This window comes from Ptychodera flava, assembly GCF_041260155.1.
Source record: "Ptychodera flava strain L36383 chromosome 23 unlocalized genomic scaffold, AS_Pfla_20210202 Scaffold_24__1_contigs__length_23054250_pilon, whole genome shotgun sequence".
In the NCBI taxonomy this organism is placed as follows: domain Eukaryota; kingdom Metazoa; phylum Hemichordata; class Enteropneusta; family Ptychoderidae; genus Ptychodera; species Ptychodera flava.
Window position 1 is genome coordinate 13,898,019 of NW_027248278.1, and position 24,633 is coordinate 13,922,651.

The following is a 24,633-nucleotide window of genomic DNA, read 5'->3' on the forward strand; positions in this document are numbered from 1 at the left end:
AAATGTGACTCGGTACTCGGTATGGATATCGGAATCGTAAGACTTCAACAATTCCATCTATCCCTCTCCCACTTTAACGTTACAGTCACAAAATCGTATAATGCTATGCCATTTTATGGTGTCCTGGTCATACAATGCAACTGCAATACTTCAAAATGTAGCAGAACAAATTATGCTAAGATGGCCGCGATCTGTTCGCAGAGAGGCAGGCCCACCACTCATATGGCGTTCGACTTTATTCAAATAATTTTGCACGAAGACCGGTAACAGTGTATCATTATTTCAAAGTTGTATTTGTTCTGGTTGTTTGTTTAGCGATATATTCCACAACAATAGCGTTCCCCACCAAAAATTGTAACGGCAGAGAGACAGATATACAGACAGACAGAGACGATGAGAGACAGAGAGATGTGTGTCTTTGAAAAATCTTTTATTCAAATTTGGAATGTTTGAAAGCGGATTATTTAATACATATGACGTGCTCTTTAGACAGACCTACTAAACAAAATGTGGTTTTGAAAAATTCAAAAAAAGTTATCGTTTAGCAAAGTCTGAGAAAATTGACTCTATTCCAAACTATCAATACTTAATAAATTACCCTCTCCCATTGCTAAAATTTTGGGCATATTTGTCGCAATTTACAAAATAAATATAGTGACTTTTTAGCTCAATTTTATAGAAGTAAAATCTTCAAAGTAGCTTAAATTTATAATCTGTTTGTTCTTTGCAGTGTAAAAGTGAAAAATGCAATCATGATATAAATAGGAAAATGATGACCTGTTTAATTGATTTTTAGTGATTTTGTGAAAAACCGTGAATTTTTTATGTCATTTTGTAAAAAAAAAAGCGCGGTGACCCCATCTTTTTTCCAAAGTTTTGGACTACTCTCATATGTAGGTATTCAAAAAACCCCATTTGAAAAAATGACATTACTTTTCCCTTATTTCCGATCGTACATCCTTAATTTCCAATCACAATGAAAGCATACTTCTTGATTACTGTGACTTTTTTGATTTCAATAATATTGTCCGACTTTTTCGGTATATGCCTCATACCATGCCGATAGGATTTAGTTCTTATTGGTGAATAGCAATCTTAACATTGTTCACATTTTTGTAGTACGAATCCACAGCATTGCATGCGGCTTCTGGACAAGGTCATGCAGACGTCGCTGAATTGCTGATTAAACATGGTGCAGATGTCAATGCTAAGAATAAGGTAAGTAAATATGACTCGGTACTCGATATGGATATCGGAATCGTAAGACTTCAACAATTCCATCTATCTCTCTCCCACTTTAACGTTACAGTCACTAAATCAACTAATGCTATGCCATTTTATGTCTTCCTGGTCATACAATCCCACTGCAATACTTCAAAATGTAGCAGAACAAATTATGCTAAGATGGCCGCGATCTGTTCGCAGAGAGGGTGACCCACCACTTATATGGCGTTCGACTTTATTCAAATAATTTTGCACGAAGACCGGTAACAGTGTATCATTATTTCAAAGTTGTATTTGTTCTGGTTGTTTGTTTAGCGATATATTCCACAACAATAGCGTTCGCCTCCAAAAAATATAACGGCAGAGAGACAGATATACAGACAGACAGAGACAGAGAGAGACAGAGAGATGTGTGTCTTTGAAAAATCTTTTATTCAAATTTGGAATGTTTGAAAGCGGATTATTTAATACCTATGACGTGCTCTTTAGACAGACCTACTAAACAAAATGTGGTTTTGAAAAATTCAAAAAAAGTTATCGTTTAGCAAAGTCTGAGAACATTGACTCTATTCCAAACTATCAATACTTAATAAATTACCCTCTCCCATTGCTAAAATTTTGGGCATATTTGTCGCAATTTCAAAAATAAATATAGTGACTTTTTAGCTCAATTTTAATGTAAGTAAAATCTTCAAAGTAGCTTAAATTTATAATCTGTTTGTTCTATTGCAGTGTAAAAGTGAAAAATGCAATCATGATATAAATAGGAAAATGATGACCTGTTTAATTGATTTTTAGTGATTTTGTGAAAAACCGTGAATTTTTAATGTCATTTTGTAAAAAAAAAAAACAAGCGAGGTGACCCCATCTTTTTTCCAAAGTTTTGGACTACTCTCATATATAGGTATTCAAAAAACCCCACTTGAAAAAATTTACATTACTTTTCACTTTTTTCCGATCGTACATCCTTAATTTCCAATCACAACGAAAGCATACTTCTTGATTACTGTGACTTTTTTTGATTTCAGTAATATTGTCAGACTTTTTCGGTATATGCCTCATACCATGCCGACAGGATTTCGTTCTTATTGGTGAATAGCAATTTACACATTGTTTACATTTTTGTAGCACAAATCCACAGCATTGCATGAAGCTTCTGCACAAGGTCATGCAGACGTCGCTGAATTGCTGATTAAACATGGTGCAGATGTCAATGCTAAGGATTGGGTAAGTAAATGTAACTCGGTACTCGATATGGATATCGGAATCGTAAGACTTCAACAATTCTATCTATCTCTCTCCCACTTTAACGTTACAGTCACTAAATAAAATAATGCTATGCCATTTTATGGTGTCCTTGTCATACAATGACACTGCAATATTTCAAAATGTAGCAGAACAAATTATGCTAAGATGGCCGCGATCTGTTCGCAGAGAGGGTGACCCACCACCATATGGCGTTCGACTTTATTCAAATAATTTGCACGAAGACCGGTAACAGTGTATCATTATTTCAAAGTTGTATTTGTTCTGGTTGTTTGTTTAGCGATATATTCAACAAAAATAGCGTTTGCCTCCAAAAAATATAATGGCAGAGAGACAGATATACCAACAGACAGAGACAAAGAGAGACAGAGAGATGTGTGTCTTTGAAAAATCTTTTATTCAAATTTGGAATGTTTAAAAGCGGATTATTTAATACATATGACGTGCTCTTTAGAGAGACCTACTAAAGAAAATGTGGTTTTGAAAAATTCACATAAGAAGCTATTGTTTTGAAAAAATTAACTCTATCCAAACTATCAATAATTAATTAATTACCCTCTCCCATTGCTAAAATTTTGGGCATATTTGTCGCAATTTAAAAAATAAATATAGTGACTTTTTAGCTCTATTTTAATGTAAGTAAAATCTTCAGAGTAGCTTAAATTTTAATCTGTTTGTTCTTTTACAGTGTAAATGGGAAAATTGCAATCATGATATAAATAGGAAAATGATGACCTGTTTAATTGATTTTTAGTGATTTTGTGAAAAACCGTGAATTTTTAATGTCATTTTGTAAAAAAAAAACAAGCGCGGTGACCCCATCTTTTTGCCCAACTTTTGGACTACTCTCATATGTAGGTATTCAAAAAAAAAACATTTGAAAAAATTGACATTACTTTTTCCTTTTTCCGATCGTACATCCTCAAATTCCCGATCACAATGAAAGCATACTCCTTCATACTGTGACTTTTTGATTTCATAACATTGTCAGACTTTTTTGGTATATGCCTCATACCATGCCGACATGATTTAGCTCTTATTGGTGAATAGCAAATTAATATTGTTCACATTTTTGTAGTACGAATCCGTAGCATTGCATGCGGCTATTGTACAAGGTCATGCAGACGTCGCTGAATTGCTGATTAAACATGGTGCAGATGTCAATGCTAAGAGTCAGGTAAGTAAATTTGACTCGGTACTCGATATGGATATCTGGATCGTAAGACTTCAACAATTCCATCTATCTCTCTCCCACTTTAACGTTACAGTCACTAAATAAAATAATGCTATGCCATTTTATGGTGTCCTGGTCATACAATGACACTGCAATACTTCAAAATGTAGCAGAACAAATTATGCTAAGATGGCCGCGATCTGTTCGCAGAGAGGGTTGCCCACCACTCATATGGCGGTCGACTTTATTCAAATAATTTTGCACGAAGACCGGTAAGAGTGTATCATTATTTCAAAGTTGTATTTGTTCTGGTTGTTTGTTCAGCGATATATTCCACAACAATAGCCTTTGCCTCGAAAAAATATAATGGCAGAGAGACACATATACAAACAGACAGAGACGTGTGTTTTTGAAAAATCTTTTATTTGAATTTGGAATGTTTGAAAGCTGATTATTTAATACCTATGACGTGCTCTTTAGAAAGACCTACTGAACAAAGTGGGGGTTTTGAAAAATTCACAAGAAAGCTATATTGTTTTGCAAAGCTTGAGAAAATTGACTCTAGTCCAAACTATCAATAATAATAAATTACCCTTTCCCATTGCTAAAATTTTGGGCATATTTGTCGCAATTTACAAAATAAATATAGTGACTTTTTAGCTCAATTTTAATGGAAGTTAAATCTTCAAAGTAGCTTAGATTTATAATCTGTTTGTTCTTTTACAGTGAAAAAGTGAAAAATGCAATCATGATATAAATAGGAAAATGATGACCTGTTTAATTGATTTTTAGTGATTTTGTGAAAAACCGTGAATTTTTAATGTCATTTTGTAAAAAAACAAGCGCGGTGACCCCATCTTTTTTTCAAAAGCTTTGGAATACTCTCATATGTAGGTATTCAAGAAAAAGATTTGAAAAAAATTGACATTACTTTTCCCTTTTTTCCGATCGTACATCCTCAAATTCCCATCACAATGGAAGCATACTCCTTGATTACACTGACTTTTTTTGATTTCAATAACATTGTCAGACTTTTTCGGTATATGCCTCATACCATGCCGACAGGATTTAGTTCTTATTGGTGAATAGCAATTTTAACATTGTTTACATTTTTGTAGAGCAATTCCACAGCATTGCATGCGGCTTCTGGAAAAGGTCATGCAGACGTCGCTGAATTGCTGATTAAACATGGTGCAGATGTCAATGCTAAGGATCGGGTAAGTAAATGTGACTCGGTACTCGATATGGATATCGGAATCGTAATACTTCAACAATTTCATTTATCTCTCTCCCATTTTAACGTTACAGACACTAAATCAAATAATGCTATGCCATTTATGGTGTCCTGGTCATACAATGCCATTGCAATACTTCAAAATGTAGCAGAACAAATTATGCTAAGATGGCCTTTTACAGTGTAAAACTGAAAAATGCAATCATGATATAAATGAAAATGATGACCTGTTTAATTGATTTTTAGTGATTTTGTGAAAAACCGTGAATTTTTAATGTCATTTTGTAAAAAAAACATGCGCGGTGACCCTATCTTTTTCCCAAGTTTTGGACTACTCTCATATGTAGGTATTCAAGATAAAAACCATTTGAAAAAAATGACATTACTTTTCCCTTTTTCCGATCGTACATCCTTAATTTCCCATCACAATGGAAGCATACTCCTTGATTACACTGACTTTTTTATTTCAATAATATTGTCAGACTTTTTCGGTATATGCCTCATACCATGCTGACAGGATTAAGTTCTTATTGGTGAATTGCAATTTTAAAATTGTTTACATTTTTGTAGAGCAATTCCACAGCATTGCATGCAGCGTCTCAAAGAGGTCATGCAGACGTCGCTGAATTGCTGATTAAACATGGTGCAGATGTCAATACTAAGAGTCAGGTAAGTAAATGTGACTCGGTACTCGATGTTGATATCTGAATCGTAAGACTTCAACAATTCTATCTATCTCTCTCCCACTTTAAAGTTACAGACACTTAATCGTATAATGCTATGCCATTTTATTGTGTCCTGGTCATACAATGCAACTGCAATACTTCAAAATGTAGCAGAACAAATTATGCTCAGATGGCCGCAATCTGTTCGCAGAGAGGGTGGCCCACCACTGATATGGCGTTCGATGTTATTCAAATAATTTTGCACGAAGACCGGGACAGTGTATCATTATTTCAAAATTGTATTTGTTCTGGTTGTTTGTTTAGCGATATATTCAACAACAATAGCGTTTGCCTCGAAAAAATATAATGGCAGAGAGACAGATATACAAACAGTCAGAGACAGAGAGAGACAGAGAGATGTGTGTCTTTGGAAATTCTTTTATTCAAATTTGGAATTTTTTAAAACGGATTATTTAATACCTATGACGTGCTCTTTAGACAGACCTACTAAACAAAATGTGGTTTTGAAAAATTCACATAAGAAACTATTGTTTAGCAAAGTTTGAGAAAATTGACTCTATTCCAAACTATCAATACTTAATAAATTACTATCTTCCATTGCTAAAATTTTGGGCATGTTTGTCGCAATTTAAAAAATAAATATAGTGACTTTTTAGCTCATTTTTAATTTAAGTAAAATCTTCAAAGTAGCTTAAATCTATAATCTATTTGTTCTTTTACAGTGTAAAGTGAGAAATGCAATCATGATATAAATAGGAAAATGATGACCTGTTTAATTGATTTCTAGTGATTTTGTGAAAAACCGTGAATTTTTAATGTCATTTTGTAAAAATAAACAAGCGTGGTGACCCCATCATTTTTCCCAAGTTTTGGACTACTCTCATATGTAGGTATTCAAAAAAATATCATTTGAAAATATTGACATTACTTTTCCCTTTTTCCGATCGTACATCCTTAATTTCCCATCACAATCAAAGCATACTCCTTGATTACTATGACTTTTTTTATTTCAATAATATTGTCAGACTTTTACGGTATATGCCTCATACCATGCCGACAGGATTTAGTTCTTATTGGTGAATAGCAATTTAACATTTTTTACATTTTTGTAGTACGAATCCACAGCATTGCATGCGGCTTCTAGACAAGGTCATGCAGACGTCGCTGAATTGCTGATTAAACATGGTGCAGATGTCAATACTAAGGAGCGGGTAAGTAAATGTAACTCGGTACTCGATATAGATATCGGAATCGTATACCTCAACAACTTCATTTATCTTTCTCCCACTTTAACGTTACAGACACTAAATCAAATAATGCTATGCCATTTTATGGTGTCCTGGTCATACAATGATACTGCAATACTTCAAAATGTAGCAGAACAAATTATGCTAAGATGGCCTCGATCTGTTCGCAGAGAGGGTGGTCCACCACTCATATGGCGCTCGACTTTATTCAAAATGATTTGCACGAAGACCGGTAACAGTGTATTGTTATTTCAGAGTTGTATTTGTTCTGGTTGTTTGTTTAGCGATATATTCCACAACAATAGCGTTCCCCACCAAAAAATATAATGGCAGAGAGACAGATATACAGACAGACAGAGACAGAGAGAGACAGAGAGATGTGTGTCTTTGAAAAATCTTTTATTCAAATTTGGAATGTTTGAAAGTGGATTATTTAATACCTATGACGTGCTCTTTAGACAGACCTACTAAACAAAATGTGGGTTTGAAAAATTCACAAAAAATCTTTTGTTTAGCAAAGTTTGAGAAAATTGAATCTAGTCCAAACTATCAATAATTTATAAATTACCCTCTCCCATTGCTAAAATTTTGGGCATATTTGTCGCAATTTACAAAATAAATATAGTGACTTTTTAGCTCAATTTTAATGTAAGTAAAATCTTCAAAGTAGCTTAAATTTATGATCTTTTTGTACTTTTACAGTATAAAAGTGAAAAATGCAATCATGATAGAAATAGGAAAATGATGACCTGTTTAATTGATTTTTAGTGATTTTGTGAAAAACCGTGAATTTTTAATGTCATTTTTTAAAGAAAAATAAGCGCGGTGACCCCATTTTTTCCCAAGTTTTGGACTACTCTTACATGTAGGTATTCAAAAAAAAAAAAACATTTGAAAAAATTGACATTACTTTTCCCTTTTTCTGATTGTACATCCTTAATTTCCCATCACAATGAAAGCTCTCATATACTCTCATATGTAGGTATTCAAAATAAAACCATTTGAAAAAAATGACATTACTTTTCCCTTTTTCCGATCGTACATCCTTAATTTCCATCACAATGAAAGCACACTGCTTGATTACTGTGACTTTTTTGATTTCAATAATATTGTCAGACTTTTTCGGTATATGCCTCATGCCATGCCGACAGGATTTAGTTCTTATTGGTGAATAGCAATTTTAACATTGTTCACATTTTTGTAGAGCCAGTCCACAGCGTTGCACGTGGCTTCTCGAGAAGGTTATGCAGACATCGCTCAATTGCTGATTAAACATGGGGCAGATGTCAATGCCAAGGATTGGGTAAGTCAATGTGACTTGGTACTCGATACGGATATCGGAATCGTAAGACTTCAACAATTCCATCTATCTCTCTCCCACTTTAAAGTTAGAGTCACTAAATCAAATAATGCTATGCCATTTTATGGTGTCCTGGTCATACAATGCCATTGCAATACTTCAAAATGTAGCAGAACAAATTATGCTAAGATGGCCGCGATCTGTTCGCAGAGAGGGTGGCATACCACTCATATGGTGTTCGACTTTATTCAAATAAAAAAAAATGCACGAAGACCGGTAACAGTTTATCATTATTTCAAAGTTGTATTTGTTCCGGTTGTTTGTTTAGCGATATATTCCACAACAATAGCGTTCGCCTCCAAAAAATATAACGGCAGAGAGAAAGATATACAGATAGACAGGGACAGAGAGAGTCAGAGAGATGTGTGTCTTTGAAAAATCTGTTATTCTAATTTGGAATGGTTTGAAAGCGGATTATTTAATACCTATGACGTGCTCTTTGACAGACCTACTAAAGAAAATGTGGTTTTGAAAAATTCACAAAAAAGCTATACATTCCAACTTTGGCCATACAAATTTTGACGTGGGCGCTATCCGGTTCAGGCCCCGAGAACCGGACAGTGCCCACGTCTATGAATATTCAGCGTGAACGAGGGCGATAAAACTACAAAGAATGCTTCGGATAAGGCTTGCAGGAATGCAAACAAATTATATCCTCTAAGTCCCAAATTCTACACTTGGCTCTTCTAAGTATTTCTCTGCACTCCCACCTGGTCAGTCCACAAGGATTGGATTTTTTCGATAGTTGAGAACGGCGACACCAAACGATGAGTCCATTGTCCATTTAGTTGAAACGGATACTAGCAAAAAGTGCATGTTCTGTTGGAAAATACAAAGTCACCACGTTTGGTCGAAAATGAAAAGAAATGAGTTGCGACACACGATAATTTCACAGTTCCTCAAACCAGGGCCATACATGAACGCGCTCGCGTGTGTCCGTACGCTCTAAGCTGACATTGAATGGTATGCATTACACGTCAGCGACGAGTGCTGCGCTTGCGATCATGTCGATCGGTACGACAGTATGACATGAATCATTGGTCCAGTTCAAGAGACTTGAATGACTATAAACAAAACTGTTTAGATGTTTTCTGCTCTGTTATGGACAAGGGTCTGGCATTCACAGGTGCAGAACATTTCGGCCAAGGGGACATAACACTAAAACAAAACTGACCAACTTCGCCTTTCGTAAGGGTTCAGCGTTCCCGGGACAAGGATTCGTTCCGCCCGTACCGGGCCCGTACCTCGATCCCAGTTTTGCTGTTTTTATCTTTTATCTAATGTAAGCCTAGTGTAGCCATGTGATATATATATATGGTCCAATTTCGATATGTTGTAGTCTAATTTTGATATGCTGACTTATTTACTATATCAAATCACAGACAAACAGAAAACTCAACTCACTGCTAACATTGCCGGTCAACTTCAAGAATCATGTCTCAATTTTCTCAATTCTCTTCCAATAAACCCGAGACAATTTTACTGACAGTATTACACTGTCACAAACTAGTCTGTTATGATGGACTGTGTATACACTAAAGTTTTCGATTTCATAAACCAGAATTCAGATCTCTCCGTTCAAGAGACGAAGACGGTTTCTCTTACAACTCAACCAACAAGACTCAAATTATGATGATCGTTCTTTCTCGTATGTCGCTGTAGCAAGCAGCCATAGCTCTCGTACGTTGCGACGGAATAACTCTTTTTCCATTGCATGACTTGGGGTTTTCCCGTTACAATCCATATTCGTCCGGGAAAACGAGAGCTACGACTGCACAGATGAATAGACTTTCTAGTCATATTCGGTCAGCATCAAGTACTGAAGTTTTGAAATCTTGACTAATGACCTGCTTCTCTGAGAAAGCATAGTCATGCGACAAGCGCCAGTGAAATTTTCTTTATGCTTTGTCTGGAAAACTTACATCTCAAAACTTAGGTGATTTTGCTCAGCTCACTTCTGACGTTGCATTTAGTTGCGTTTAGGACCCAATAAACAAAATGTTACACTTGGTGGGGGTGTCCGTGATAAGTGGAACGGCGTTTTTGTCCAATCACTGGCCATGCTTAGTTTAGGCGTCAAATTTAAAATTCGTTGTTATCAGTGCATACATATTGACACACACACCCACCAACTCATTAAGCTGGCAAAAGCTCTCGCAGAAATTTTTATGGGAAAAAGTTGTCATGTATTGTTTTGCAAAGTTTGAGAAAATTGACTCTAGTCCACACTTTCAATAATTAATAAATTAGCCTCTCCCATTGCTAAAATTTTGGGCATATTTGTCGCAATTTAAAAAATAAATATTGTGACTTTTGAGCTCAATTTTAATGGAAGTAAAACCTTCAAAGTAGCTTAAATTTATAATCTGTTTGTTCTATTGCAGTGTAAAAGTGAAAAATGCAATCATGATATAGATAGGAAAATGATGACCTGTTTAATTGATTTTAGTTGATTTTGTGAAAAACCGTATATTTTTAATGTCATTTTTAAAAAAACAAGTGCGGTGACCCCATCTTTTTTTCCCAAGTTTTGGACTACTCTCATATGTAGGTATTCAAAAAAGCCCATTTGGAAAAATTTACATTACTTTTCCCTTTTCCGATCGTACATGCTTAATTCCCATCACAATGAAAGCATACTCCTTGATTACTGTAACTTTTTTTGATTTCAATAACATTGTCAGACTTTTTCGGTATATGCCTTATACCATGCCGACAGGATTTAGTTCTTATTGGTGAATAGCAATCTTAACATTGTTCACATTTTTGTAGAACAAATCCACAGTATTGCATTCTGTAAATGGTAATGCAGACGTCGCTGAATTGCTGATTAAACATGGTGCAGATGTCAATGCTAAGGAATGGGTAAGTAAATTAACTCGGTACTCGATATGGATATAGGAATCGTAATACTTCAACAACTTCATTTATCTTCCTCCCACTTTAACGTTACAGACACTAAATCAAATAACGCTATGACATTTTATGGTGTCCTGGTCATACAATCCCACTGCAATACTTCAAAATGTAGCAGAACAAATTATACTAATATGGCCGCGATCTGTACGCAGAGAGGGTGGCCCACCAGTCATGAGGAGGCATCATGGGCCAGTGGCTAGAGCAGTGGACTCACGATCAAAGGATGGTGAGTTCGAGCCCCGGCATGGCTGTGGTGTTGTGTCCTTGGGCAAGGCACTTTATTCCTCATTGCTTCTCCCCACCCAGGAGTGATGGGTACCTGGTAGGACAGAGGTTGTTATGTGTGCGTTTAGCTCTGCTGCGCTTATTGGCTGCACATGTGAGCTGTTGTCTGCTCCCCAGGGAGTTGAGTGGTATCATATTAGGTCCAGTGACCAGGGTAATAATAATTGTAAAGCGCCTTGATCACATCTACTTGTGGATATGTGCGCTATATAAGAACCAAATATTATTATATGGCGCTCGACTTTATTCAAATGATTTTGCACGAACACCGGTAACATAGTATCATTATTTCAAAGTTGTATTTGTTCTGGTTGTTTGTTTAGCGATATATTCCACAACAATAGCGTTCGCCACCAAAAATATAATGGCAGAAAGACATATATACAGACAGAGAGAGACAGAGAGAGACAGAGAGATGTGTGTCTTTGAAATTTTTTTTATTCAAATTTGGAATGTTTGAAAGCGGATTATTTAATACCTATGACGTGCTCTTTAGACAGACCTACTAAACAAAATGTGGTTTTGAAAAATTCACAAAAAAGCTATTGTTTAGCAAAGTTTGAGAAAATTGACTCTAGTCCAAACTATCAATAATTAATAAATTACCCTCTCCCATTGCTAAAATTGTGGGCGTATTTGTCGCAATTTAAAAAATTAATATAGTGACTTTTTGCTCAATTTTAATGTAAGTAAAATCTTCAAAGTAGCTTAAATTTATAATCTGTTTGTTCTTTTACAGTGTAAAAGTGAAAAATGCAATCATGATATAAATAGGAAAATGATGACCTGTTTAATTGATTTTTAGTGATTTTGTAAAAACCGTGAATTTTTAATGTCATTTTGTAAAAAAAACAAGCGCGGTGACCCCATTTTTTTCCCCAAGTTTTGGACTACTCTCATATGTAGGTATTCAAAAAACCCCATTTGAAAAAATTACATTAATTTTCCCTTTTCCGATCGTACATCCTTAATTTCTGATCACAATGAAAGCATACGCCTTGATTGCTGTGACTTTTTTGAATTCAATAATATTGTCCGACTTTTTCGGTATATGCCTCATACCATGCCGACAGGATTTAGTTCTTATTGGAGAATAGCAATCTTAACATTGTTTACATTTTTGTAGCCCAATTCCACAGCATTGCATGCGGCTTCTGGAAAAGGTCATGCAGACGTCGCTGAATTGCTGATTAAACATGGTGCAGATGTCAATGCTAAGGATCATGTAAGTAAATGTGACTCGGTACTCGATATGGATATCGGAATCGTAATACTTCAACAACTTCATTTATCTCTCTCCCACTTTAAAGTTACAGTCATTAAATCAAATACTGCTATGCCATTTTATGGTGTCCTGGTCATACAATGCCATTGCAATACTTCAAAATGTAGCAGAACAAATTATGCTCAGATGGCCGCGATCTGTTCGCACAGAGGGTGGCCCACCACTCATATGGCGTTCGACTTTATTCAAATAATTTTGCACGAAGACCGGTAACAGTGTATCATTATTTCAAAGTTGTATTTGTTCTGGTTGTTTGTTTAGCGATATATTCCACAACAAAAGCGTTCGCCACCCAAAATATAATGGCAGAGAGACAGATATACAGTTGGAGAGAGACAGAGAGAGACAGAGAGATGTGTGTCTTTGAAAAAATTTTATTCAAATTTGGAATGTTTGAAAGCGGATTATTTAATACATATGACGTGCTCTTTAGACAGACCTACTAAACAAAATGTGGTTTTGAAAAATTCACAAAAAAGCTATTGTTTAGCAAAGTTTGAAAAAATTGACTCTAGTCCAAACTATCAATAATTAATAAATTACCCTCTCCCATTGCTAAAATTTTGGGCATATTTGTTGCAATTTTGTTAACAATAAACAATAATATCGTGACTTTTTAGATCAATTTTAATGTAAGTGAAATCTTCAAAGTAGCTTAAATTTATAATCTGTTTGTTCTTTTACAGTGTAAAAGTGAAAAAATTCAATCATCATATAAACAGTAAATGATGACCTGTTCAATCGATTTTTAGCGATTTTATGAAAAACCGTGATTTTTAATGTCATTTTGTAAGAAAACAAGCGCGGTGATTCAGATATACTAGTACTTACTTCCCAAGTTTTGGATTACTTTCACATGCAGGTATTCAAAAATCCAATTTTAAAAAAAATAACATTACTTTTCCCTTTTCCGATCGTACATCCTTAATTTCCCATCACAATGAAAGCATACTCCTTGATTACTGTGCCTTTTTGTATTTCAATAATATTGTCAGACTTTTTCGGTATATGCCTCATACCATGCCGACATGATTTAGTTCTTATTGGTGAATAGCAATTTTAACATTGTTTACATTTTTGTAGTACGAATCCACAGCATTGCATGCGGCTTCTAGAGAAGGTCATGCAGACGTCGCTGAATTGCTGATTAAACATGGTGCAGATGTCAATGCTAAGAATGACGTAAGTAAATGTGACTCGGTACTCGATATGGATATCGGAATCGTAATACTTCAACAACTTCATTTATCTTTCTCCCACTTTAACGTTACAGTCACTAAATCGTATAATGCTATGACATTTTATGGTGTCCTGGTCATACAATCCCATTGCAATACTTCAAAATGTAGCAGAACAAATTATGCTAAGATGGCCGCGATCTGTTCGCAGAGAGGGTGACCCACCACTCATATGGCGTTCGACTTTATTCAAATAATTTTGCACGAAGATCGGTAACAGTGTATCATTATTTCAAAATTCTATTTGATCTGGTTGTTTGTTTAGCGATATATTCCTCAACAATAGCGTTCGCCTCGAAAAATATAACGGCAGAGAGACAGCTATACAGACAGAGAGACAGAGAGACACAGAGAGATGTGTGTCTTTGAAAAATCTATTATCCAAATTTGGAATGTTTGATAGCGGATTATATAATGCCTATGACTTGCTATATATATTAACCATACACTGGTAAATCGATTTTCGCTTACATCCTATTGCAGCTTTCAAATATTTCTCTTTGACACAACTGCAGGGTATTATTTTCGGTTGTTAGGCCTCGCTGATGAACGCACCCATGCAGTACATCAGCCTGGTTTATGTCTCAATACAGTATAGTACAGAAGAACCAATCGCGTACCGAATAATTATGTAATAAGGGTTAAAACTTACGTGTGTACGCGTTGAATCACTTCATCAACTGGGCGTGCATTTGTTGATTTTTATCCTGAGATCACGATCGGACCTGAACAATCTATCGATCGAGCGCGACTGTTGGGTACCCGGAGGTGTGTTAGCCCGATGGCCGATCTGCGATGTTCTCTTGTATGAAAATTCAGAGTTCGCGGTCGAAATTCTGGCAATGCCTTTCACGTACTCAAAGGCTCAGCAAAAAATGCGTATCGTCGTCATCTGAATGCGTAACGGCCACTTTCAACCGTGAGCAAAATGTTGTAATTAATTTTTTTGACTTTTGTAATAAATGCTTACGATAACGAGGATATTTTTAATAGTAACATGATATTTTGATGTACGGATATTCATACTGAACAGAGAAACAAACTTGAATTGACTAAAAAATAAAAATAGGAACACTGATCAAAATCACACATACACTGACAGTGTGCAACGTGGTATTCTGAGGCACTGTAACCATAGAGGTAACGTCTCTCGCTCCATGCTGTAGATAACACTGTAACAGTGGTAAAAATTCATACCGGTAATCATAAAAAATGTGCCTCTAGAATTTAATGGGATTTCTGTTAGCACGCGAAGCAAAGATTTCCCTTGCTCGGTCAAAAGGAAAGTCTGCAACCGGTGGTCCTTCCATTGTAAGGAGCATCAGATCATCGGCATGATCGTCACGTAGTCGATTACGTTGTGCTGTGAGTACGCGGTTTTGGCAACTGAATCCCCGTTCACAGGGCACGGACGAAACCGGAATCACCAGAACTATGCAGGCTAACAATCGGAACATTGGAAACAGCTCTCCATATTCGTTTATCAGAATACGACAAGATTCACTGAAATCGGGTCGTCCGTGGGCACGCAAAGTCAGTTTCATTGAGTAAACTCGGCTTGCAAATCGGGCCCATGTATTGGGGCTATCATTTGCACGCCATCTTCAACGCGATTAGCAGCAAAATGGGCAATCAGTGTCGCCAGAGATAGCCGTGGGCAAGAGGGGGTCTACGTGCACCCCCACAGGATAACAAACCTGTATTTTTTAGAAACCTTGGGATCCCTATAATACGAAATGGAATTTTAACACAAACAATATAGGGACGCAATAGCTGTTATGGTCATGTTTAGAAGGGTACCGCGAAATCACCATTTTCCAACCCAAATGCATTTTCGTCAAATCTGTCTTCCTGTGAGTCATGTGCTGAGCTTATTTTCTAACATATCCTCACTTGTTTTCGTATTATTAGAAAGGGAATTTAATCTGCTTTAAGATGAGATATCGTATTATGCAATATCTACTACAGTTTTTTGTGAAATATGACCAAAACTTACCCCTTACCCCAAAATTTAACATTGCAAATTACAAAAAATCTCAAATTCTACCATTTTTTTAGCTTGGCATGATAAACAATGCAATGCTTTGTATGGAATCTGTTTTATTTGATACAGGGACATGTCAGAAATATGAAATAGACTTATAACAGAAAAAATATTGGGACTCTACAGCTGTAATAGTCATATTTTGAAGGGTACCGCAAAATCACATTGTTGCAGATTTGCATGCATTTTTGTTAAACCTGACTTTCTATACGTCATCTGCTGAGCTTGTTTTTGAATATAACCTCACTTGTTAGGTATCATTAGAAAGATAATTTACTAATCTTTAAAATGACATATTGTAACATGCAATATCTTGTACAGCTTACATGATATATGACCAAAACAGGTGGGGACATCCGTTTTTCTACCTTTGCCATTACGACGGTTGTTGTCGGACACGGTTTTGAATTGGGCTCACAACCGTTTGATTTTGTTGTGACATTGCCCGCGGTTCTCTCTATTTTCTTCTCTCTTTACCTGGCAGCAATAACCTCATAAACTTGCCTATGGACGACCATGGACGTAAAAAAGATTGTTTACGTCCATGCCTTGGCCGTTCATCATAGTGACGATGATTTTTTCATCTCTCTAGATGGAAATGAATACATTGTTGTTTGATTTTAATCAAACTACAATATACTCATTTCCGTCAGTTCATCCTGTGACCAATTTATGCCACGATTGCCCGAACTTCTTGCTCGAACACCGTCCATTGTGGTAATGACAGCAAGCCAAAGACAGGATATAGTTCGGCGTTTAGTTTGTTGTTCTGGTCACACGTGTAAATAGGCCATGTTTACTACGGAGCACCTGGACCAGCCCTCCGACACCGAATTAATTTAGTTCTTTGTTAGTTCGGTGTTGTCTGGTCACACGTTCCAACTGACACAGGTTTAAATTTAATCCAGTGTCAGCTCCGGAGTAAACTCGTATGTGTTAACCCCATATATGCATGCAAGAACGATAGTCAATTCTACATTCAACCCGATACCGCCAACCCAAAGTAACAATTTTACGTTGTTTTATTCGCAATCCCGGTCCAAGGAAAAGTAAGTTAGGCTCTTTTATGCAACACACTGCAAAATTTATGTTACTTGCATTGTTGGACGTACATTTATATATTGTAATCTCTAAACCTTCTTTGAAAGATGTTGATTTAATATTGTTATCATACAGTAATACTCGGTTGCCAATTCAAGTTGAATTTAGAGCTTATCATTCAACATCGCCTGTTGCTGTGTTATATCAGTATGAGTGTCATTTGTGCAGTGACAGAAACAAACAATGTCGTTTGTCTGACGAAGTACAAGTAATACTAATATCCTTAATGCAACACAGGAACGGGCGATATTGGGTAGTAACCGGCTTAGCATTTACCTAGGCCAAGAATGGTATACATTACAGGAAATTGTCAATTGCTGAGCTCCATATTGTTTCGCCTGCGCGCACAAAAATAGATATACGTTCTTTTGCAATATTGCATAACGTTTTCACTGAAATAAAAACAGCGTCCGAAAACAATCATCATCTCGCTTAACCCTATACAACGGGACATAACGAGAGTCACAAGGGAACAGCTGTTTATGGCACAGCATAGTGTTACAATCAGTACCGCTCTAAGGCTGCGTTTAAAACTATGGGGGGGGGGGGCTTGAGGAATCGCGATTGAAAACTTATTTTTTTCCCGACCCCCCTCAATACCCTCAAAAATTTCAAGTCCCCTACAATACTCTTTAAAACTTTCAAGTTCCCCTAAATACCATATAGCTGCATATTATAGGGAATGCACGCAGAGTAAAAATCACAGACAAATAGACACAGACTTGCAACGAGTATTGTTCAAGGCGTGAAGCGGTTACGTAAGTCATCCATGTTCGCCTCGCCTCATGTAGCTCTCGCCTCGCTTTTCCGAAGAGTGCCGATCATGCACCCTTCAGTAGTTTCCAGATTTTCGCCAAGTTTTAAGCCAAAGTATGTTCGGCAAAGTTTGTGTTGTTGTTGTCATGTGGTGCTGAGCGGAATCGGCGTACTGGCGAAAACGGAAAGGTTTTTAGCTTCGGGAAAGTGAGTTTTACCATTTAAAAATTCCTCTCACATTTTTATGAATATATAATGAGTGTGTTTTAACCAAATTTGAAAATCTTCTATCGATACCGTCTGGTTTACTCTGGTTTTACTCAATGGTTTACGGTCAGTCATACCGTCTTTTACACGTGCGTCAAGGAAGGACATGTTTATGAAACTGCTGGCGTGTTATGTTTTGATTGGAGTGAAGCAGTGTTTCTGCCCTGAGAGCTCACAAAGTAACTATGGTTGCTACGCGACTGGCAGCATGATGCCATCTCGTCGTATTTTTCTCATAATCTCGTGCAATTATCAACCACGAACAAAGTCTCCAAAAAGTTTAACACCTTTGAAGCTCATTTTAATATGAAAAGGCAATAGTCTACCGAGACGACCATGGAACAAAAGGTATGCCGCGTTGCCAGTCTGTTTATCTTTGTCTGTGTAAAAAAGGCTACGTTTTACCAAATTGAAAAAAAAATGAGCACAGTGACCTACCTAAAAATATATTTTTTTAAAGTACAAGATATATACAACTTAGATGCCACTTATAAATGTTTCACAAAATTGATAATATTGGAAGGTTAAAAAATTCCCTTAAATTAATGTTTAAATCTCACATTGGGTGTAATAATGGCAAATTTGATATAAGATAAATGATTCCATGTACTCACACATTTTTTCATTTAAATTAGAGTCTTTACTGTTCAAAGTTTTATTACTTTTCTGTGATTGTACAATGAGATGTGAAAATTTCATTCACTGCATGAACTTGAAATGAATGTTTTTATATATTGATTTTAAGTGATTTTAGAAAAACTGACTTTACATCGTACATTTGTATAAGATCAAGATAAGATTGTTCTCGTATGCCAGAATTCAAAAATCCATGCTAACTGTTAGTCTCCTAGTCTTCTATTGTTGCTCTCTGGCAGGATCTTGTGTACACGTATATTCACTATCAATTGAGTGTCCTATGACCGAAACTCTTCTTAAACTACATCAGAGTCAGAGCTACATGTATCACTATCACTGCCAGTATGTAGTAGCAGGGCAGTATTTGTATTAACTTTTTATTTTGACAATATTTTGTTCAGTTTTATACAATTGCGTTCTTGTTTACAGATGTTGAGCTATCCAGTATCTAGCTTGCCAACACAGCCTACGTATACCGTGCATTTGTATCAATCAATTATCACCAATATTTAGACAAATGGGCTTTGTTGACAAACTGAAAATTGTGTTTTTCAGTATGCTCTAGAGAGACACCTAGAAACTATGTTTGATACATTGCATAGAAATATTGAAAAATTATCAACAGTTGCAGCTCATACTTCATTACAAGGCCAACTTGTTTTTCGAAATTTAATGGCATTAATATATATTTAGATCTTTCCAGATTAAAGACATGAAATGCGACAAAACGGTTCTAGATTTTGTTAACTTATTACTAACATTGGAACATTGAATAACATCAAAATGTTGGTAGTCCAAATATTTAAGGTCGCCCCTATAGGCAGAGCAAAACTTTCAAGTCCCCCTCGACTACCCCAACAATTTTCGAATCCCCCGGAATTCCTCCACCCCCTCACCATTTTTTGCTAACGTGTTTACACACATGAGAATATGTCGCAGCGATGTCTGTCTGTCTGTCTGTATGTATGTCTGTCTGTCCGTCTGTGTGTCTGTGTGTCTGTGTGTCTGTCTGTCTGTCTGTCTGTATGTCTGTTGGTCCGATATCTCAAAAACGGCTCATCAGATCAGAATCAAATCTAATACATATATTCAGTTAGCAAATGGCAAGAACTGATTAGTTTTTGGTGGTTGTGGCTTGCATCCTTTTTGCTCATTTGCATAATTAATGATTTTATAAAAAACTGGATATACAGTAAAAACGACTACACACAATTGTGATGAGATTTGCTACAAACGTTGATCACACCGAGATATATCAGCAGTGGGAACCATTAAGGGGTGACATGAAAGATAAATGCTAATTTGCATATTTAATGAACTTTCCTTACTAGGGATATATGTCTGATTTGACTCGATCAAAATTAATCAAACTTGGTATGTATATTAAGGATACTATGATTTAACATTATTGAAAGTCATTAAGCGTTTTGACTTCAGCAAATTCCTAATTTGCATATTTCATAAACTTTGTTAATTAGGGATATATATTTGAAATGACTGGACCAAAGTTGATGAAACTTGCTACATGTATTGAAGCCACTATGATACAACATTTTTGATAGTCATTAAACATTTTTACATAAGCCAATTCCGAATTTGCATATTTGATGAACTTTCCCAATAAGGGATATATATCTGAATTAACTTGATTGTAGTTGTTGAAACTTGCGATATACATCAAAGATACTGTGATGTAACATTATTGAAAGTCAAAAGACATTTTTACTTCAGCCAAAGCCTAATTTGAATATTAAATAATTTTTCATAATCAGGGATATTTATCTGAATTGACTTGATAAAAATTGATGAAATTTGCTATGTCCATTTAAGACACTATAATACAATATTATTGAAAGTCATTAAGCATTTTCTCTTCAGCCAATTCCTAATTTGCATATTTAATTATCTTTCCTAATTTTATATATATATATATATATATATATATATATATATTATATATATATATATATATATATATATATATATATCTGAATTGACTTGACCAAAGCTGACAAAATTTGCTACACATATTGCAGATGCCATGATACAACATTATTGACAATCATTAAGCGTTTTTACTTAAGCCAATTCCTAATTTACATATTTAATGAACTCTTTCATCCAGTCATCCTCGTATAAGCAAAAATGAAATGCCAAGTAACGAACGCGTGATTTTATGGGTTTTCCCTTTCTTTTTTTACATGTGTGTTTACGTAGCTCTAAAAGTTCAGGTTCGGCATGTAAAAATAGAGTAGGGTTATATCGGGTTATCGGAAAAGCACTATATTTTTGTTCGGCCTAATCGTGTCGACTAGTCACCGGCCGTCTCGCACAAGGTTTATAAGTATTGTAAGCTGACTTAACTTGTTCATTTTTCGACCTCAATATGAAAAAGAAAATTCAACTCAACTTTATTTCATCGACCATTTCTCTAGAATCCATGAGTATAACTGTATATATATCAGTGTGTCGCGCTTGATTCGGAACTGCATGCGATAGTACGTTACTCAATAACCAGTCTTCCAGAATTTGTTCATTTTAAAAAAACAGTATAGTATAGTATAGTTTCTAGTATTAATGGTTAATAAATAGTGGTTTCTCCCACATGTATTGAAAATAGGTTCAAATGGAGTAGAAGTGTTGGTATGATGATGGGAGCCCATAGATATAACCGGTTCACACAGCCCTGGTAGCTATGGAAACACGTGGTTCATTCTCAGAAAGTATGTAATGTACTGCGTACTGCTGATACTCCCTTGGTTAGCGGACTGTTGCCGTCCGTTTCCCCCATACACACCGTCAATTGTCCAACAAGGACGTGCACGAGGAGACACCATCATTGTTGCAGAATTGTTTTGACTTTTCAAGGAGAATATGGGCGATCTGCATACGATCGCACACCGAACCGATAAGTGTACGCTTAGATAAAAATAAAGTGTCCGAAAAGTTTACTTTTATTTGACTAACTGTGTCATCGCCTTTGTTATCGCCTAAACATCCCCCTTTTTCGCAGAGACAAGAACATGAATAAGCTCATCTCCCCAATGCGTGAAGTACGACCATTCATCCAATATATTTATTTACAGTTTCGCAAAATATCTCATCACATAAGATTATGTGCTTTTGCGAACGGGCCAAGTTTTTGTACATACGTTTGTCAGAAACTAATGTCAATATAGGTTAGTATATTACATCTGTCAAATTAGGACAGAGAATTGAAGATGGAAATACTTTCATCGATCGACAAAGAAGAGAAAGAATGAGTCAGTGAATATCGAATCATAGACGGGAGAATCGAGACAGTGCACTGTCTATAGTTTCAATAATTGTGAACAAAAGTATTTCGATTAATTGACTAACACAACCAGAAAGGCAATTTATTCAACTTTGAAAACAGTTACCGCCTTTCCTTCATATCGAATTCCCTAGCAATTGAGCAACACACGATGTTGGTTAGGTCCTAATTTTTTTTCTAAAACGACAACACGATAATAATAATATTTTTAACGACAGCAGGCACCTACAAAACTTGAGTCTGAACTTTAAATGACCGTTCTGTGAAAGAAACGATCGGAAAAAGCGGCGTGTCTTGATACGACGTCTACGCAGAACGCGCTAAGGCTCAACTGACATGCTACAGGCGGGCAAAGGCGCTCGAGTCGGGTAGATATGCCCGCCACCGCAACCTAAATGAGTATTTAGGTTGTAGTGGGGGAATATCCACCACGAGATTTATAGATCGAGCCGAAAATAGATCTATTTAGCAGACTACCCAGCTAAAGACCGCCTGTGCTTGCGGGTCTGCCCTTCCAACAACACTTTTTGGACGTACGAGCGCCCCAGTCACTAGTTTTGCAAACGTTAGAGTTCACCCTGTACTATGCGATGGTCTGTCAACCGTATTTTCTTGAATTTTGCGATCGTCTTCTGATCAACACGATTCGCTGTTAAAATTTATTTCTTCATCTGTTTTAACATTTGATGAAGTCAGCCCACAATCTTTGGGTAACTCTAGTACACTTAATTAAAATCATCAAAGATACGTCAGGATCACAGGTTTAAAGTTAAATAAGTCTGCATTGTTTTACTGTCAGCGTGATTGATGGACATAGTAATGGTGTCAAAAGCCGTCATCTGGTAGACTTCACACACCCTACATGTGTTGTCAATTTATTGTGTATCTGGCTATTGCTGTGCCAGATATAGTAATCATTGGATCGCTCGCCTCACGCTCCCCTCAGCTTTGCTGCCAATATCCGTATATACGGGTATTTTTAGGGGCCCAAGCCTACCGGCTGGGCCCCTATTGGTTTTATAGGAGTTCAACTTTCTTTAGGGCCCAAGCCTACCGGCTGGGCCCCTATTGTTTTCGTAGGAATTCAACTTTCTTCTTAGGGGCCGAGCGCCCTCATGGCGAGGCCCCTATTGGTATTGCTCAAATTCTACTTTCTTCTTCTTCTTCTTCTGCCGTTTTTTTGTCAGTCCTAATCTCAGAAACTGCTCAATGAAATTTTTTGAAACTTGGTACAATGTTTAAGGTCAATGAGAGGTAGTGCATGTTAGTCTTGAATATTTAATTAGTCATGTGACCTGGCTACAATTTTGAAATGAAAATGTTTTTTACTGTCCCATTTCCATAAAATTTGACCGATACAAAATCTTTTCGCAAACTTTATAGGCCATACTATCTAGATGCTATATACTAAATTTCAAGGAAATTGACCTGGCAGTTTTTGAGAAGAAGATTTTTAAAGTATTATTTTTCTGATTTTTCAATGACCTTTGACCTCCCTATACCTCTGCAGCTAAGCTATACCAATGGCTTATTCTGGCCTATGTGAGTGTCCTGGCGGGCCGGGGGCTTGTCACTACTGAACAATGACCAACAGGTTATCAAACTGCAAATCAATGTTTTGAGGATGAACTTGACCTATGACCCTAGCATGTTTCTAAACCTCATTGATTATGCACATATCTAATTCTGGGCAAGCCAATAGAGTTAGAGGTCTGATATTTGGTATATAGGGATAACTATGGGATACAATTTTTTTGACAAAATGTCACGTGACCGAGATGACCTTTGACCTCAAATAAACATATATGTCCATAACTCAGTAACCACAAGGGCTACACCCTTCATACTTGGTATGATGGGAGACCTTATGGTACCATAGGTCATGCCTCATTAAATATGCACATATCTAATTCTGGGCAAGCCAATAGAGTTAGAGGTCTGGTTTTTGGTATATAGGGATAACTATGGGATACAATTTTTTTGACAAAATGTCACGTGACCTTGATGACCTTTGACCTCAATATAAATATATGTCCATAACTCAGTAACTACAAGGGCTACACCCTTCATACTTGGTATGATGGGAGACCTTATGGTAACAAAGGTCATGCCTCATTAAATATGCACATATCTAATTCTGGGTAAGCCGATAGAGTTAGAGGTCTGGTTTTTGGTATATAGGGATAACTATGGGATAGAATTTTTTTTGACAAAATGTCACGTGACCTTGATGACCTTTGACCTCAAATATACATATATGTCCATAACTCAGTAACCACAAGGGCTACACCCTTCATACTTGGTATGATGGAGACCTTATGGTATTATAGGTCATGCCTCATTAAATATGCACATATCTAATTCTGGGCAAGCCAATAGAGTTAGAGGTCTGATATTTGGTATATAGGGATAACTATGGGATACAATTTTTTTGACAAAATGTCACGTGACCGAGATGACCTTTGACCTCAAATAAACATATATGTCCATAACTAAGTAACCACAAGGGCTACACCCTTCATACTTGGTATGATGGGAGACCTTATAGTACCATAGGTCATGCCTCATTAAATATGCACATATCTAATTCTGGGCAAGCCAATAGAGTTAGAGGTC

The 24,633-nt window shown here is 36.3% G+C and overlaps 1 protein-coding gene across 1 annotated transcript in view; it reads left to right on the top strand.

Annotated features, from left to right (window-relative positions):
- Positions 1-24,633, top strand: part of LOC139124677 (putative ankyrin repeat protein RF_0381) — a 73,938-nt gene that overhangs the window by 35,100 nt on the left and 14,205 nt on the right. Inside the window, exons 8-17 of the mRNA XM_070690799.1 lie at positions 1,120-1,218; positions 2,353-2,451; positions 3,569-3,667; positions 4,783-4,881; positions 5,469-5,567; positions 6,697-6,795; positions 8,036-8,134; positions 10,964-11,056; positions 12,522-12,620; positions 13,764-13,862. Of these exons, the coding sequence (XP_070546900.1) occupies positions 1,120-1,218; positions 2,353-2,451; positions 3,569-3,667; positions 4,783-4,881; positions 5,469-5,567; positions 6,697-6,795; positions 8,036-8,134; positions 10,964-11,056; positions 12,522-12,620; positions 13,764-13,862 (984 nt within the window). The remainder of the gene's footprint in view (positions 1-1,119; positions 1,219-2,352; positions 2,452-3,568; positions 3,668-4,782; positions 4,882-5,468; positions 5,568-6,696; positions 6,796-8,035; positions 8,135-10,963; positions 11,057-12,521; positions 12,621-13,763; positions 13,863-24,633) is intronic.